At 39.1% G+C, this 15,694-nt stretch overlaps 1 protein-coding gene across 7 annotated transcripts in view; it reads left to right on the forward strand.

The window, feature by feature from the left end:
• Dock4 (dedicator of cytokinesis 4) overlaps positions 1 to 15,694 on the forward strand; it is a 406,102-nt gene that overhangs the window by 167,498 nt on the left and 222,910 nt on the right. For all 7 annotated transcript variants that reach the window (XM_029484743.1, XM_029484748.1, XM_029484747.1 and 4 more), the window contains exons 2-4: positions 7,905 to 7,988; positions 10,711 to 10,751; positions 13,260 to 13,315. In XM_029484743.1, coding sequence (XP_029340603.1) covers positions 7,905 to 7,988; positions 10,711 to 10,751; positions 13,260 to 13,315 — 181 coding nt within the window. The remainder of the gene's footprint in view (positions 1 to 7,904; positions 7,989 to 10,710; positions 10,752 to 13,259; positions 13,316 to 15,694) is intronic.

Consider the following 15,694-nt stretch of genomic DNA (forward strand, 5'->3'; position numbering starts at 1 on the left):
AGTGAGGAGAGAAAGAGCACTTGTGTAGAGCTAGGAAGCAGCTCTATGTGATGGCTGAGAGGGCTTGTGCAGAGGGATGGGTTGAAAGATGCACACAGACACAGGGCGTAGGTGTTGAGAGAGTATGGGACACTGCTCCTTTGTTCCTCCATTGGTATGCTGTATGGCTGCTCCTCAGCACAGGACGAGGAGTAATGCTGGGAACTCAGGGTTCTATGTCTCCAGATGGAATGTCAATGTGGTTTATGTACTGTGGAATGTCATATACATGCCATCCTCTGGAGAAATAAGCATTGGGAATTGGAGTCACAATTCCAAATGGGGGAGAGAAAACTACCAATGAGGCAAACCAGAGCCTAGGTGTGTGAAGATAACAGCTGCTCTAGATGAGAGAAGTCTGTGTATTAGCTTGGGAAACACGAGGAGCAGCAAGGACTGTGCACTGTGCTTTTGCTGAGCCAAATCCCTGTGCAGGGAAGGGATGAAGCTGTATGGTTGTTCAGGTAGACCCTTCAGTGCTTCAGGATGAAAGGATGGGGGAATGACATGAACTTGAGAGGAAAAGAATCCCAAATATAATTAAAGCCTCTCACCATTCTTGAAGCAAGAATTCTATCACAATCGGATGTGTTTGCGTATAAGACTGCTAGTGTAGAATTCATATTCCTTTCATATACAAACACATTAAAACAGCAATGCATTCTTTTCCCAGAGACATTTCCTGAAAATCTTAAAGCTTTGTATGATAAAGAAAGCTGCCCTCCTATGCCACTATGGACGGCACTGTTATCTTATCAGTTGTAACCTGTCTGATGTCCCTCTGGAACCACCTAGTGCTAAGATAGCTACTATAAACTCCATCAGCTTCTAGGGGTGCTGAGGGGCAGTGGGAGCTGTGCCTCCTCCCCTTGTGCCCCCAGTGCTGATGTTCTGCCCTAGATCGGTATTGTCACTGAGTATCTAGGACTTGAGGACAGAAACTAGAGAAAGAGCACACACAACAGGTCCTGTTATTCTTCTTGATTGTAGCAAAACCACATGAACACCTTACAATGAAGCCAAGGAATCTGATCAATTCTGTATTTCAAAGGCTTCTTCTACATAATATTATTTAAATATTCACCATCTAACCTCTCGAAAAGGCAGCTGTTTGCTGTTTGTTTGTTTGTTGTATGCATATTTGCCAAGTACTTGGGTACTGGATTTAGTAAAACATGATGGGAAAATGGTATCTTATTTACCTAATAAAAATCCACATAAACCATATGAAAAGCAACTATTGCTTTCTGTAACTTCCATCTGTTTTAGTCCTGAAGGCTTTATTGTCCCCTGGACAAATAATACACTATTGCAGTGGAATGAATATGGAACACCCAACAGTTGGACCCATGTCTCTGCCTTTGAGTCAGGAAAATGTCTTTTAATCTATTATTTTCTAAAGCAGATTCCTTATGCTTTTTTTAATCAGAAAAATTATTCATAACTCTGTTTTACCTTTCCAGTTGCCTAAATCAGCATCTGAACATAACTTGCTAAGAATGATTTCCAAGAAGTTAAAATAATAAAAGAGAGTTTTTCACTTGCCTCTGTTAAGTAAAAGCCTTAGTTTGGTTTTTGGATTCAAATCTAGCTTCCAAATTTGTAGTTAACAATTCTGGTGGGGAAAAAAAAACCCACCACATTTCCTTCTAGGCTCCCAAGTCCATATTCCAGTTGGACTCCCCCAACATCTTTTTGCAGGGCAGTGATGTGGCTGAGATCCCCAGAATCAGTGGAATAAGGTCCCAGCTGCCCTCCTCTCTGCTTAAAATCTTGCCCCTTTCCAGTTTGCTAGGATTCTTTTGAGATAATTGTTTAAAGTCTCTTCTAAGATGTCCTGTGTGACTGGCAGTGGTCCCAAACCATAACTTTTTTTTTTTTTTTTTTTTTTTTTTCTTTTTGAGATATTTCTAAAATACCAACTGGTAGTTTTAATTAAAGTTTCTGTTGTGACCTTCAGTGATTCCTGAGCTACTTAGGAGCATGCCCTTGTATTTGTAGCATGAATACCGTGGCAAATGCTCTGTAGCCCTGTGGGGAATACAGCAAGGTCATTTCCTACCATGGTGCCAGTGCCATTAAATACATGTTAGTCATTCCCTCCTGATAACTGTTACTTCGGTGCCTTCCTCACCTCCTTCTGGTTCTTTTCCCAGAGCAGGATGAAACCTTAAGATGAAGGTTATGGGTATTTGAATCACGAGGGATTCTTGGGGTTCACACTGCAAAAGAGGAATGGAAGCAAGCAGCCTCTGCAGAGAGAGATGAACTACAATGTAAACCCAGTGATGGTCTAACACTTGAGCTGGAATTTCCTGTCAGAATTTTAACAAGTACAACGATCTGGATGTCATTGGATGGCAGCTACAGTGGCAAGGAGGCCTAACCCGAGTGAAACATCTGTCTTCACCTAAGGCTGTCCTAGCAGGGGCTGGCAGCCAGTTACCTTGTGCCTCTGTACCCATAGACAAGAGGACACCATGCATTGCTAGAGGGTTTTTTTCATGCTCACCACACTGCCCGAAGCCATACTTTCTAGTGCCATGTGTTCTGAGGACAGTGACACAAATAGGATGCACTGAAATCCTTGGTAGAATGAGCCTCATAACAGGACAGCTTTAGGATTTGATATGAAGGCCAGGATATACTTATGAAATGCCAGAAATGAGTGTTATTTGGTCCATTTCTATTGTTTCAATGTCACTGCACTTAGAGAGGGGCCTGAAACGTCCCAGATGTTGATCTTGGATACTGGGGCATAAGAAAGGGATCCTGTTTGGTAGAATACATGAATCTGTATCTCTCAGGCCTCCCTACAAGGTGTGTAGGTCCCTGTGAATCCCATTGACAAAAAGTAGGCAGCTGCAAACTTGGGGCATGCCTAAGGGTGGAAGTTAGAACTCAGCATTTATCCATTGTTCCTGTATTAATGTTAAGCATCAAACTTTATCTAAAACCTAATACTCCATCTCTTTCTGCATTTCCTGTGATTCCTCCTCCCCTCCCCGGCCCCCACACATACCTTTGTGACCCATCTGCTCCCATGGTCATGCTGTCACACTGATAGCCAGCTGCAAGTCCCTTCAAGTCAATAATGACATCTGTTTTAGTTTCATTCTGTTCCTGTGATGAAACACTAAACACAAGCCACCGAGGGGAGACAAGGTTTTATTTCACCTTATACTTCTGGGTCACAATCCATCCCTGAGGGAAGTCAGGGCACTAACTCAAAACAGGATTTTAGAAGCAAGAGATGATCTTCCTGGCTTGTTATCAAGCTAACAGTTAGCTAGTGTTCACACATACCCCAGAACCACTTGTCTAGGATTGTGTCACCCACCAAGGCTGAGCCTTCCTTGATCAATTAATAATAACCCCTCACAGATATGCCCCCAGGCCAGTCTGCTGTAGGCAGTTGCTCTCAGATGACTCTGAACTGTGTAAAGTTGACAGTTCAGGCTAACCAGGACACATGTGCTTCTGATTCCATCCTGAGTAGGACATAGGGGACTAGAATAAAGGCGAAGAACAGTTCTGCCCGGCCCTGCCGTAGGAGAGGTGCCAATACACAGCTCCAGTCTACATACTCCCATCCTACCCTCTAGCAAGTCCTGCCCCAGAAACTTAGGGAAACAGGAACACATTTGATGAGACTGTCATCGCAAGTCCACAACAGGTTTTCTCTTGGGAATTCACAATGTGTGGAGGAGGTGACACCTCTTTTCTTAACAGGTTACCATTACATAAAGTGCCCCACAAAGAAGTCAAGTCCTCTTCATCTTCCTCCCTCTTTGTTCTGCCCACTTCCCCAGCTCATCTCTAAGTTCTTCAGGAATTCTACCTCTTCCTCCCCTTTCCTCTGTCACCTCATGATCCCCATATAAGATAAGAAACTCACATATGAATATATTCATGACAAAACAAGAGCCAGCCAGACATTCAGAGAGAGAAAGGGCCAGTGTGAAGTGTGGTCTAAGGAGCAAGAGAATGTATATAGATGGTCCACAGCCAGCACCCGCCTCACCCCGTCTCTGACTGGCACGGAAGATTGTATAGCTATCTCACTTAAAGTTGGGTATTGAATTTTGAGGGGCAGTTGTCTGTTTTGTTGAGAAACAAGCAAAAAGAAAAAAGATCTGGAGTTACATTTTGGTAGTAAATCGAATTCTGTGAAGTCTGTGAAGTCTCAGAACTTGAGACTAGTAGCATCATAGTTCAGACCACAACTTGGTAGTATGTTGCAGATCTTTTTACCAGGAAGATGAAGGCAGAATTCTCTCTTAGAGACATGAGACCCCTTCTTTGTGTCACCAGGGACAAAGAAATTCCATTCTTTTTATTCCTGCTCCATATTCTAGTCATCTCAGATGGTCAGCTTGCAACAGGCAAGGACCAGCCAGTATTTACGTGGCTCGAAGTGGACTGTGGCAAGTGGAGTCCTTGTAAACCCCCTACTTTGACTGTGCTGGTGATATCGTCTGCAACTTGCAGCCACATGTCTCACTTATAAAACTTTTGAGTAATCTGGTTTGAGTTTCAGGTTTTAAAAGTCCTAGAACTCTGGGCTTGAATTTTTCTGCACCCATCTTAAAAGCCTGAAAATAGTTTGTTGTTGTTCTTTACATAAAGAAATGGTATTCTTGAGCCTAAGAAATGAATCCCTATCATGTAGCATGGTTTAACTTCCCTTTGCCTCTGACTTAGAAAATATTTAATAGTTATATCTGAGAATATATCTTGAATATATTTAGATCTTAGAAAAGTGCCAGTGTACACTGAACTATTATCACTATGTAAAGGAAAGACAGTGTTTGTGAACAATATGGCCATGGCTGGGACATTTCTATCAATCACCACAGCAATGTTATATATTTAGTGTTTTGGCACTTGAATATATACTTTAAGGACATAAATATAAATGAAATTTGTACATATTTCTTTTTCCAAATAATTAATTCCTTTACTTTGTTATCTTAGTCTAAAGGAAAGCTTAGGGTTTTTAATATTTGGACGTTGTGAATGGGGAAATGAACATGATCCAGACATTGACTTTCAGCTGTGTTCTCGGTGCTGGTGCTCAGTAGGACTAAGCCTGTGACTCTGTAGCTCTGCAAGCTCTCTGTGAAGTGTTTTGTAGCTATTTAAGTCATAGGAAGATAAACAAATAAAAAAGTCAAGGCGCAACACATGTGTCGCCACTTTAGTAGACTGGGGAAAAAGCTGCCCCTAAGAAGTATGTGAGTACATTTTGTATAAAGACATTGCTAGTGTATCGTAGTAACTGGTGACCAAGTTAATTTTCAACTATGAATTTGTTTCTTAGAAGAACACTGGTAGAATGTTCACACAGAGTAGTTGAAAGTTTGTTTCCAAAACAAAAATTTTAAATGTCTGCTTTAAGAGTTTCTCATGGAAATGCAAACAGAGCCTTCACTAATGAATGCCTGTGTTTCCTTTGGAGCTGTGCTTCAATGAGCTAGCTGTCCTTAGTTTGTAATGCAGTCCATCCTGCTGATAACAAAGGTGAACCAGTCATGTTTTTAAATCACCTTCTGTTTTGCTTGTGGTTCGCTCTTTCTGCATTCTCTTTCATAATCGGAAGTTGAAAACTCTGATCAGGGCTCAGCAATGCCTACTCAGAAACTGAAAATGGCTTACCAGTTCAGAGTACAAGGGCAAGAGCCATGCCCTGAGCTACCTCCTGGAAGTGCTTTTCTTCTATATGGTCTATTCTTCACTACTTCCAGGGTAGCTGCTATGGCATGTGTCCATGTAGTTGTGTGAGTCCAGTAGAAATGTCTCTCAGTGGTTTCATCTGTGTTTGATCAAACTCCTTTCATGTGCCAAGATACTCATGACGTGGAGTCAGTGCGAGCTTCAATGAAGGCATTAGCTCCACGTGGTTCCAACAAAGGAGAAAGCTAATCAAGCTAAGATTTAAAGTCATATTACCTGGTAGTTTCTAGGGAACTGTGATGGGGCAGGAGGAGAAATATTCTAGTAGATTAGATAAAAAATAGTTATAAACCCAGAAAATCAGTTTAAATAGCTTCTTTGAGAGAATGCATTTTCACAGGTAACAGGTTTATTCTAGAAAATTGAGCAATGAAACAAACATGACTGTTTCAGACCAAAACATATTACAGTGTGGTCATGATTCCATTCATCCCCTGAGTGGTCACAGGCTAAAGCTCAGCCTACTCGTACCGAGAGACAGTCACCATGTTCACAGTGCTTTTCAGTCGAACATTGCCCAAAACCTTGAGAACATAAACAATGAGAGTGATAGACTCTGGTCCCTTCACGCACGCACTGTGGAACCGGAGGACACGCAGGAGTCAAGGAGGCTGTCATGAGGATTATAGTTACCAGCAAGGAGAGGAAGTCTGTCTAAGTACAGGTTTCTGTTGGAGTGTTCTAAATAATAACAAATCTATGGTCTGTTCAGTGGTCATTCTCTTAGAAGTATCTGAAAGTTATATGATCTAATCTTTCAAGGTACATGAACTTGGGATTTTCAAGCAAATACTTTCTTGAACACTACTTTGAGACCTTATGGTATTTACTGTTATAGTTAGAAAATGACATAATCTAGTGTTTGTCTGTAGTCATAAAGTATCCTCAATTTGTCCTGTGTTGTTATTTTGTTCTATCCTGTGTTACTTTGGGTTTTGTTTTTCTGTCCTGTATTTTGATTTCTACTGTTAATTTTGTTCTGAGATCATAAAAGGGCTTGAGATGTCTCTAAAAGCTCATTAACATATTGGTACATTTATTTTTTATTTATTTTTGACAGATTCATGTGTTTGCTCGGGCTTTTCAAATATATTCCCCAAAAAGCAGAATCTTGCTTGGTGATTAGGGCTATATCTGGACTTTATTTCCTGAAACAAAATTATAAATAAAATTCAAATTTTCACCTTTTAGAAATCCCTTCAACCTGACATAAATTACAAATTGGCTTCAGTGTACATGGTCTTTTCTTTTTTTTTTTTGTGGGTGGTAACCTTTTCTCTGGGTGTTTTGATTTATTTTCTTTAATATCTTTAACATCTCTGAGCTTCATTCTCCCTATCATTCCTGGGGTAGCCTGGGATAACTAATTTAGGTGCATGTCTTTCTGTAGGGGGTGCATCCTAGTCTGCCTTACTCTGCACAGTGTTTCTGAAACCAGTTTATCTACAGCATTAATCTATAATTAATGGTGCCCTCGATTGCAAATATTGAAGTGCTAAGGACTGTGGGAGTTATGGCTGAGTGTTTAGCTCTAAGGATGGGTCAGTCATTGGGAAATAAAACGTCACCACTGATTTTACTGCAAGAACGACTGTTGGTATGCCATAAACTAGGCGTGGCTCTCAAGATGCGAGTCAGCAAATAGACAGAATCCCTTTTCTTTGGAAGTTTACAGACTCAGGGGAAGAACACAACAGTATAGACTCTAGGCAACCCCAGCTTAGTACTGAGTATGAGATATCATCTTCATTTATGAGTAACATCTGTTTATTAATTACCACAGCCAGGCACCCGGAAGGAGCAGTTGACTGCAGTAGGATTTAAAGTACACAGTCCCTCAAGGACCTTTACAAGCAATATCACTGCCTTTATATATTGCTGGCAATAGACTTGGTGTTTTACATACTACCTGGGGTGTATTCCTTATATTTTCTGTGGATCTTCATAGTGTTTATTTGACCAAGAGTTTGGTAAAATATATGAGCTTAAAGATTTTCTTTTAAAGCATATAAAAGTGAAATGACAGTAGGCTCACATTCATTTCCCTATGTAATACTGTTTAATTGTAAGCAGTATAGCTGCTCTAACTGACGTGATTGCCTTCTGACATTCTCTATCATTTCTTACAGTTATTGCCAGCTTTCGAGGCACTGTCCCATATGGCCTGTCATTGGAGATCGGAGATACTGTTCAGATCCTGGAGAAGTGCGACGGTCAGTGACCTCCCCCTTATGGCTTGAAGTCGTAGGAAGAGATTCTTATCCCATGAATTCTTTGTGACCCTTCAGAATTCTGTCTGTTCATTTCAGAAACTTTGCCAGTATGCACAGCAAACCATTTCTGACAGAACTTGCTCCTTATATATTTGATGTGTGATTATGGGAAAACTAGTATTCTTTTTAAGTTGATTATATTTTTCCCCTAATTTATCATCTTTTAGTCCTTATGTGGAGATGCAGAAGTCACTGATTATAGGAATTCATTACTAACTCCAGCTTTGACGGTTTTCCTGAAACCCTGGGAGATCAAACACTGAGGGGCAAGCTCATAACTGGTGTACCTCGGGTTGAAGCATTAAAGATGGTGCCCCTGAAGTTGAGTAGCAAGAAACTGAGGCAGGCTGGCCTGCTCCACTCTAGCCTGGATGTAATCTTTCTTCTCCAAATTTGGAATAAAATTATCCAATGAATTTGAAACGAATTTTTAGCAGACTTCATTGTACGATCTGGTGTGATTATTATTAATTTATTTAACAGGTAACTCATTAAAAATACCTCATCTATTCTTAGATGCTTCCATTCTTGTTCTAGAATCTACCTTGAAATTTTAGTGCTTGAAAGGATCCCAGATGAACTGTCTACATTTCTTTTTAACAAAATGACTATAATGTCATGAGTATATTAAAAAAAAATACCGACTTCCTTTTAGAAGGCTTCCTTCCTCTAGGGATTTATTATATGATAATGTTCTATCTTACAAAGTTTCATCAGGCATTAAATTGTGTTTGAACAAATGGAGCTGATACATTTACTGGAATCTGGTTTTAAATGCTGATGATATGTGGATATTTATTCTGTCCACTGTAATTGAAAAACCCCAAAATATAATAACAATTTTCATGTCATTACTGAATGCAATCAGTCTGTTTCTCCTTGGTACAGAAATATAAAATTGTCCTTAAATGGGTGCATAGAAACAGGGTGTATATTAAATGAAATATAGTAATCTAAACTTTTTCCTGCATAATATAATTATACAGAGATCTGTCTGGCATTTCTGAAATTATCAAGACATTTTCAATTCTACTAGAATAATTATTACAAATCAATACATTTTTACATCTGTTTTTAAGAGAAGCTAATAAACCCTGAAATACAGAGATTCTCACTCCCAACCCAGTCTTCCTTACTGGGGCTGCTGTTCAGATGGTTAGATGTAGGTAGGGAAAAAAAAAATATATATATATACACATACATATATATATATATATACAAATACAAATATATGAAAGAATTGTCAGCAACTAAAACAAATATAATATAAAACTCAAACATTTGCTCTTAAGAATTCAATTAGTCAAAAAGAATTAAATTAGATAGAATATTTGTACACACCAAAATAATTTCCTATCAAGAAAATTAGCTTCTGCACTTCCAAAAAAAGTATACTTACATTTGTTTAAATTGGGAAAAAAGAGAAATCTCCCTCAAGAGTGGTACTGTAATACTTCTTCTGGGTCATTCAGGGTTTAAGCATCATAGACACTGTGGCAAACTATGTTGATTAAATAGTATTCCAATGAAGAATATACAAGTCCATTTGGGTAGCAGTTCTTAGAACATGAAGCTGATCTAGTGACAAGTGGAGGGCTTGTGTATACACATATCTGTTACATCAGAGCTGGCCAGGCATTTTTATAGGTTGTATGATTTTGTCTGCACACATCTATTACACCACTGCTGGCCAGGCACTGTTATAAGTGGTGAGCTTGTGTATACACACATCTGCTACATCCCTGCTGACCAGGCACTGTTACAGGTGTGAGTTTATATATACACACACCTGCTACATCAATACTAGCTAGGCACTGATATAGGTGGTGAATTTATATATACACATATCTGTTATATCACTGCTGACCAGGCACTGTTACAGGTGTGAGTTTATATATACACACATCTGCTATATCATGCTAGCCAGGCACTGATGCAGGTGGTGAGCTTGTGTATACACACATCTGCTACACCACTACTGGCCAGGCACTGATGCAGATGGTGAGCTTGTGTATACACACATCTGTTACATCACTGCTGGCCAGGCACTGATGCAGATGGTTGGCTTGTGTATGTACTGGCCAGGCACTGTTGCTTGGCAATCAAACCTGTGCTTCTCATGAGACAGAATTCAGAGTGGCAGTAAATCTGTGTAGACTTCCCATAGTCATAGTGTGGCTTTTAATAAAATGGGGAGAAGTGGAGCACAGGGAGGTAAAGTCGTATCCCCAGATTAAAGAATAAGCTGGGCTTGGTGGCACATAACTAATTTCAGCACTTGGGAGGCCAAGGAAGGAAAACTCTGAGTTCAAGGCCATCTTAGGCTACACAGACCCTACTGTAAAATAAAACAAAATAAAATATAGCTAGTAAATTTCTGCGGGTTTCTTTATTTAAGCATAATGCTTTTGGTCCAAGCCCTTATTTCCTATACAAACTTCTGGTTCAATTTTAATAAAACAAGACATAAATAAAATGCTTAAACTTGGGGGTCAATCGATCTGTTACCTAGCTTAATCCTGAATCACTGTATTCATGCATAGAATAGTCACATGAAGATTAAAAATTCAACATCAAAGAACATACAATCATTTGTTATTTGTTATCTTTAGTATCATCAGGCCTTATGTATTAAAATGTAATCGTGATTATTTCTCCACAGGCTGGTACAGAGGATTTGCCTTAAAAAATCCCAACATCAAGGTAAAAACTGTTATTTGTAACTGTAATTAGAGGATTCTTTAAAACTTGTGGTGTACAATTGAAATTATAGTTCAGCTCTTAATTAGACTCCAAAAACATGGTAATACACATCTTCATAATTTGGGGGAATCCTTTGAACTGGGATTAAAGGTAAGGTAAGATGCTAAAATCATAATTCCTTATTGCCGCTGAAAATTTTACTGGGAAGTCCTTAAGCTTATTAGATATAAACAAAATCTTTTTGAAGTGTTAGTTTCCCAGAGAGGTAAATTAAAATTCAGGCAGGAGAAATATATTCCAAAAGAAATATGGAATAATGATATTTTATCTTTCAGTTTCCTGTATTATTGTCTGTAAGATGCTGGTGTGGAGGAACAAGTTTGTTTTAGTGTCACGTTGAGGGTTCCCTGGGTGATGGGGGCTAAACCAGGAACACGGCCCTTGCAAGCGTTCATGTTTCTTGCCAGTCTAGGGAGGTCCTGAGAGTCATTACTTAGAGAAACCCTTAGGAAGCAATGTGACTTTCATTTTACCTTTCATCTGGGCTGTTCATGAATTTTTATGGTAATCTTTGCTACGTGCTTTATTCTAATCATCTGTAGCTTTTGAATATGTTTCCATATTCTACTGTGTTGTTCCTTTTTAAAAATTTTATTGCGGTGTGTGTGTGTGTGTGTGTTTGTCTGTGCACACATGAGCAACAGACCCACATAGCGTGGTACATAGCTCGTTCTCTCTGTCTAACATGCTTTTCTCGAGGATCACACTCAGGTGGCCAGGCTTGACAACAAAGCCCATCCTGCGGACTCCTCTAATACATTCTAGTTTGTCATTCCTTTTTTTTTTTTTTTTTTTCATCTCTCATTTTGAAAATACAATCTAAATTCCTTTGCCTGTCTCTTTGCTTCTGCTAGAATATCCAACTGTGTTTAATTACTTCATTTTATTACTTTAGATCAGTCTCAAGAAAAGCCTAAGGGACAAATGAGCATATAAATTTAATTTCTTGATACTTTAGTCTTCATTTAAAGCTTTTTTTATATTTGGACATCTGCAGGGCACATGCAAATATAGTTTTGATATTTAATTATTCATCTAGCACACATTTCTGAAAAATTTATTATGATTTCTCTTTCAATTCCATCTCATATCATAAATCTTGATTTTAACTTTTCTATACTGATGTTGCTTCACTTGTTAATTTTGTTATATTGAAATAAATATAAATTTTATGAAAAAAGCTAAAAAGCATTCTCTTCCTATTTATTATTGTAGAATATATAGAATTGAGTCCGGTCTTGAGTATATGCACTTTTAAACACTGATCCATCATTCCAGTCCCAAGTTTATTTTTTTTAAATACCAGGAATTGAACCAATGGCACACATGTTTTCTCACAGAGCTCTCTTTTCTCACAGAGCTAAAATTATTCATTGGAACATAACATGCAGCCTGGTCCGATGTTACATGTTTGTAATCCTCTCACTTGGGATGCTGAGGGGAAAGGATTGCAAAGTTCAAAGCCAACCTGACCAGCATAGTGAATTCCTTGCTGGTTGGCCTCTGGTGTGAGACCATGTCTCACAAACAATAACCAAATAACAACATCATAGGTGCTTGTCTTAGTCAGGGTTTGCATTCCTGCACAAAACATCATGACCAAGAAGCAAGTTGGGAAGGAAAAGGATTTATTCAGCTTACACTTCCACATTGCTGTTCATTACCAAAGGAAGTCAGGACAGGAACTTGGGGGCAGGAGCTGATGCAGAGGCCATGGAGGGGGCTGCTTACTGTATTGTTTCCTCTGGTTTGCTTAGCTTGCTTTCTTATAGAACCCAGGACTACCAGCCCAGGGATGGTCCCACCCACAAGGAGCCCTCTGGCCCTTGATCACTAATTGAAAAAAATGCCTTACAGATGGTTCTCATGGAGGCATTGCCTCAAGGGAGGGTTCTTTCTCTGTGATAACTCCAGCCCGTGTCAAGTTGACACACAAAACCTGCCAGTACAGTGCTGTTTTCCCCTCTTTTTTAAAGCACAGTTTTTATGTAGAATTATTGAATCTTTTATTTTCTGATTTATTAAAAGCATACGTATTTAGATGGCCAAAGTGGTGGCCCATAGCTGTACGTCAGCTTTGAGAAAGCATAGCTGTAAGACAGCCAAAAGTTTAAGGTCAGCCTGCTCTAGATAATAAATTTCAGGTTAGACAAGGTTACATTGCAAGACTCTGTTTGCAGAGGTAAACAAAAAGAATGTATTTACTGAGTGAGATTTGATTTTTTTTCAATTATATTTAGAAAAAAAAATCTCTAAAAGTGTAATGGTTGTAACTAGTATTAGAAAATAATGATTCATGCTACATTGCATTTTATTTAGCCCATAAATGTACTGATGTTTTTCTATTCCTGATATTGTCATGGTTGTAACTGTTTAATACATCCTTCTTATGAACAACTGGCTTTAAGAGATAGCTAGAAAACATAACCTTCATGTTTTCTCTTCCAGGGTATATTTCCTTCCAGCTATGTTCACTTGAAAAATGCCTGTGTAAAGAACAAAGGGTAAGAATGAATTGCATTCATAGTTGGAAGATTTTGCCCCAGCTGCTGTCTTGGAATTGAAAGGCTTAGTAATTGTATTACGAAAGCAACTACAGAAGAGCGAACCGTGGCCCGTGTTGTTTGATAAGGAGATACTATGGCAGCAAATAGAGACGATTAAGGAACTCATTTCTGAGTGCTGAACCACAGGAGCATGCTAGGGTATTATGGCCTCTCATTGTCTACCAGTTGTGAAACTTGTTTAATCTTAAGCTGAGAAATTGGTTCTTCTTGGTTTCCTGCTGTTTAGAGAATCATGCCAGGCACAGTCCCTAACATGGTGAGTCATGTAGCCTCAGTGCCCAGAACTTCCTTAATTTACTACTGGTTATAGAGAAGGGAAGCCTGTGGCCAGCAGTGTGTGTGGGAGACGGAGTGCTTCCTGGGCAAGCCCAACAACCTGAGCTTGAGCTTGCGAAGCCACACAAAGGTAGAAGACAACGGACTGCACAGAGCTGTCCCCTGACCCCTGTATGTGTACCACAGCACTTGTATGACCTACACACATCGTATACACACAGGAATAACAAATAAAAAGAAAGCTGGCTGTGGTAGTTCATAGTTAACTCCAGCACTTAGAAGACAGAGTCAAGCAGGTCTCTGTGAGTTCGAGGCTCACCAGGTCTACACAGTGAGTTCCATGCCAGGCAAGGCCATAAGACTCTGTCTCATAAGCGTAAGGACAGGAAAAGCCCATCTGTTCTCTGAAGTGAGTATAACACTAGGTCCTTGTGTAACTTCGTATATTATTTCTCTATTTGACCTATGGTCACACCCTGTCACAGATTGCCACGAACCTGGTCTAACACAAAAGTCATAAACTCAATTAAAATCTATGTATTAAAAAAATGTTTGTGTATTTCTCCAGCATGATATTTAGATAACTAGCTTCACAAACAGAACATGTGACATGTCTGCCTGATATATTGCATGGATGTCCTTGATCACCAAGGACTTCTTAAGTATTTATAATATGTTCCAGTCTGCTTCTAAATGGACTGGAATCAGCCTTTAGAATAATGTGTATCAAATGAGTTCCTACAGAATATCACAATAGAACATGCCTGGTGTTGTGTACTTAGCACATAAGTAAATGATTGTTGTTAAGGTAGATTTTGACACGTGTATCTGATGGCAATGTCACAAGGAGCCATCTGTGAATTATAATTCTAATTTTCATTTTATGGCCAAAATATACAGGCTCTGTGATAGAAATTACATATTTATGCAAATAGCAATAAATAGCAACTTTTTATTTCAACATCAAAAGCATAGTAGATAATATATTTAAATTTTAATTTCACCAAAAAAGTTTGCATAGATATTAGTCAAATGGATGGTTTTACATCCATCTTCTGTAAAACATTCAATGAACAAACATGAGCAAGTCACTGAGCATCTATGGTACAAACACCTTGGGTTTCTCTATTTGGATAAATGTTAAATGGTCTACTATAATAACGTTGTGCTGTACGTCATTTATTTTAATACTTTGAAAAACTTTAGTAGTTTTACAATATAGAAGAGTTATGGTACAACTTTAGTGTGCTGCTGACTTCTGTGAGGGTTTCGCGTAGCATCCTAAGTTGTTCACTTTCAGTTTTATTTCAGTTTTGGTTGTCTTTAATGATTCTGTTTCTTTGTTAAATTCTACTTTCATGTCTTGAATGTTTTCTTTCAGTGGTTTGTGTCGTCACAGTCTTCATTAGGATCAGTTGTTTCATATCCTGATTAAGGTCCTTGAACATATTCCTAGTAGTTATTTTGTAGTCCTTGTCTTGTGCTTTGGCTACATTGCTTTCCCCAGGACCTGTTATGGTAGGCTGCTGTCCTCCAGAGGAGGCACATTGTCTTAGTCTAAGCCACCCCTTCAGGTGCCATCTGAACAAGTCCCTGCTGCCTTTACCTGAAGCCAGTCTGGCTCTCCTGTCTCTTGCAATGGCCACCCATCCTCCATCCTACCTTGTGATCAAGGTTGAAAGAGCTCAAAGGCTCCTGTAGTTTCTTAGTTTCATTTCTTTTGCTGTGATAAAATTCCTTGACAAAGTCTAAGAGGGAAAGAGTTGCTTTTAGTTGAGAATTCCAAGTGAACTCCATCCACATGTATACGTTGGATCCTTTATCAGCCAGAAGCAGGGAACAGCTAGTAAAACATGCCTTATGCTTAGCTTTCTCACTGTTTAATACTGTCTAGGATGCAAATTAAGGTAATGGTTCAGTCCACTCTTAAACTGGATTTTCCCACATCAATAACATAGTAATGACAATGTCCACCCCTGCCCCCATCGCCCAGACATATTTACAAGCTGACCTGACCTTGATAGTCCCACCTTGAGACTC

The sequence above is a fragment of the Mus caroli genome, chromosome 12, assembly GCF_900094665.2.
Source record: "Mus caroli chromosome 12, CAROLI_EIJ_v1.1, whole genome shotgun sequence".
In the NCBI taxonomy this organism is placed as follows: Eukaryota; Metazoa; Chordata; class Mammalia; order Rodentia; family Muridae; genus Mus; species Mus caroli.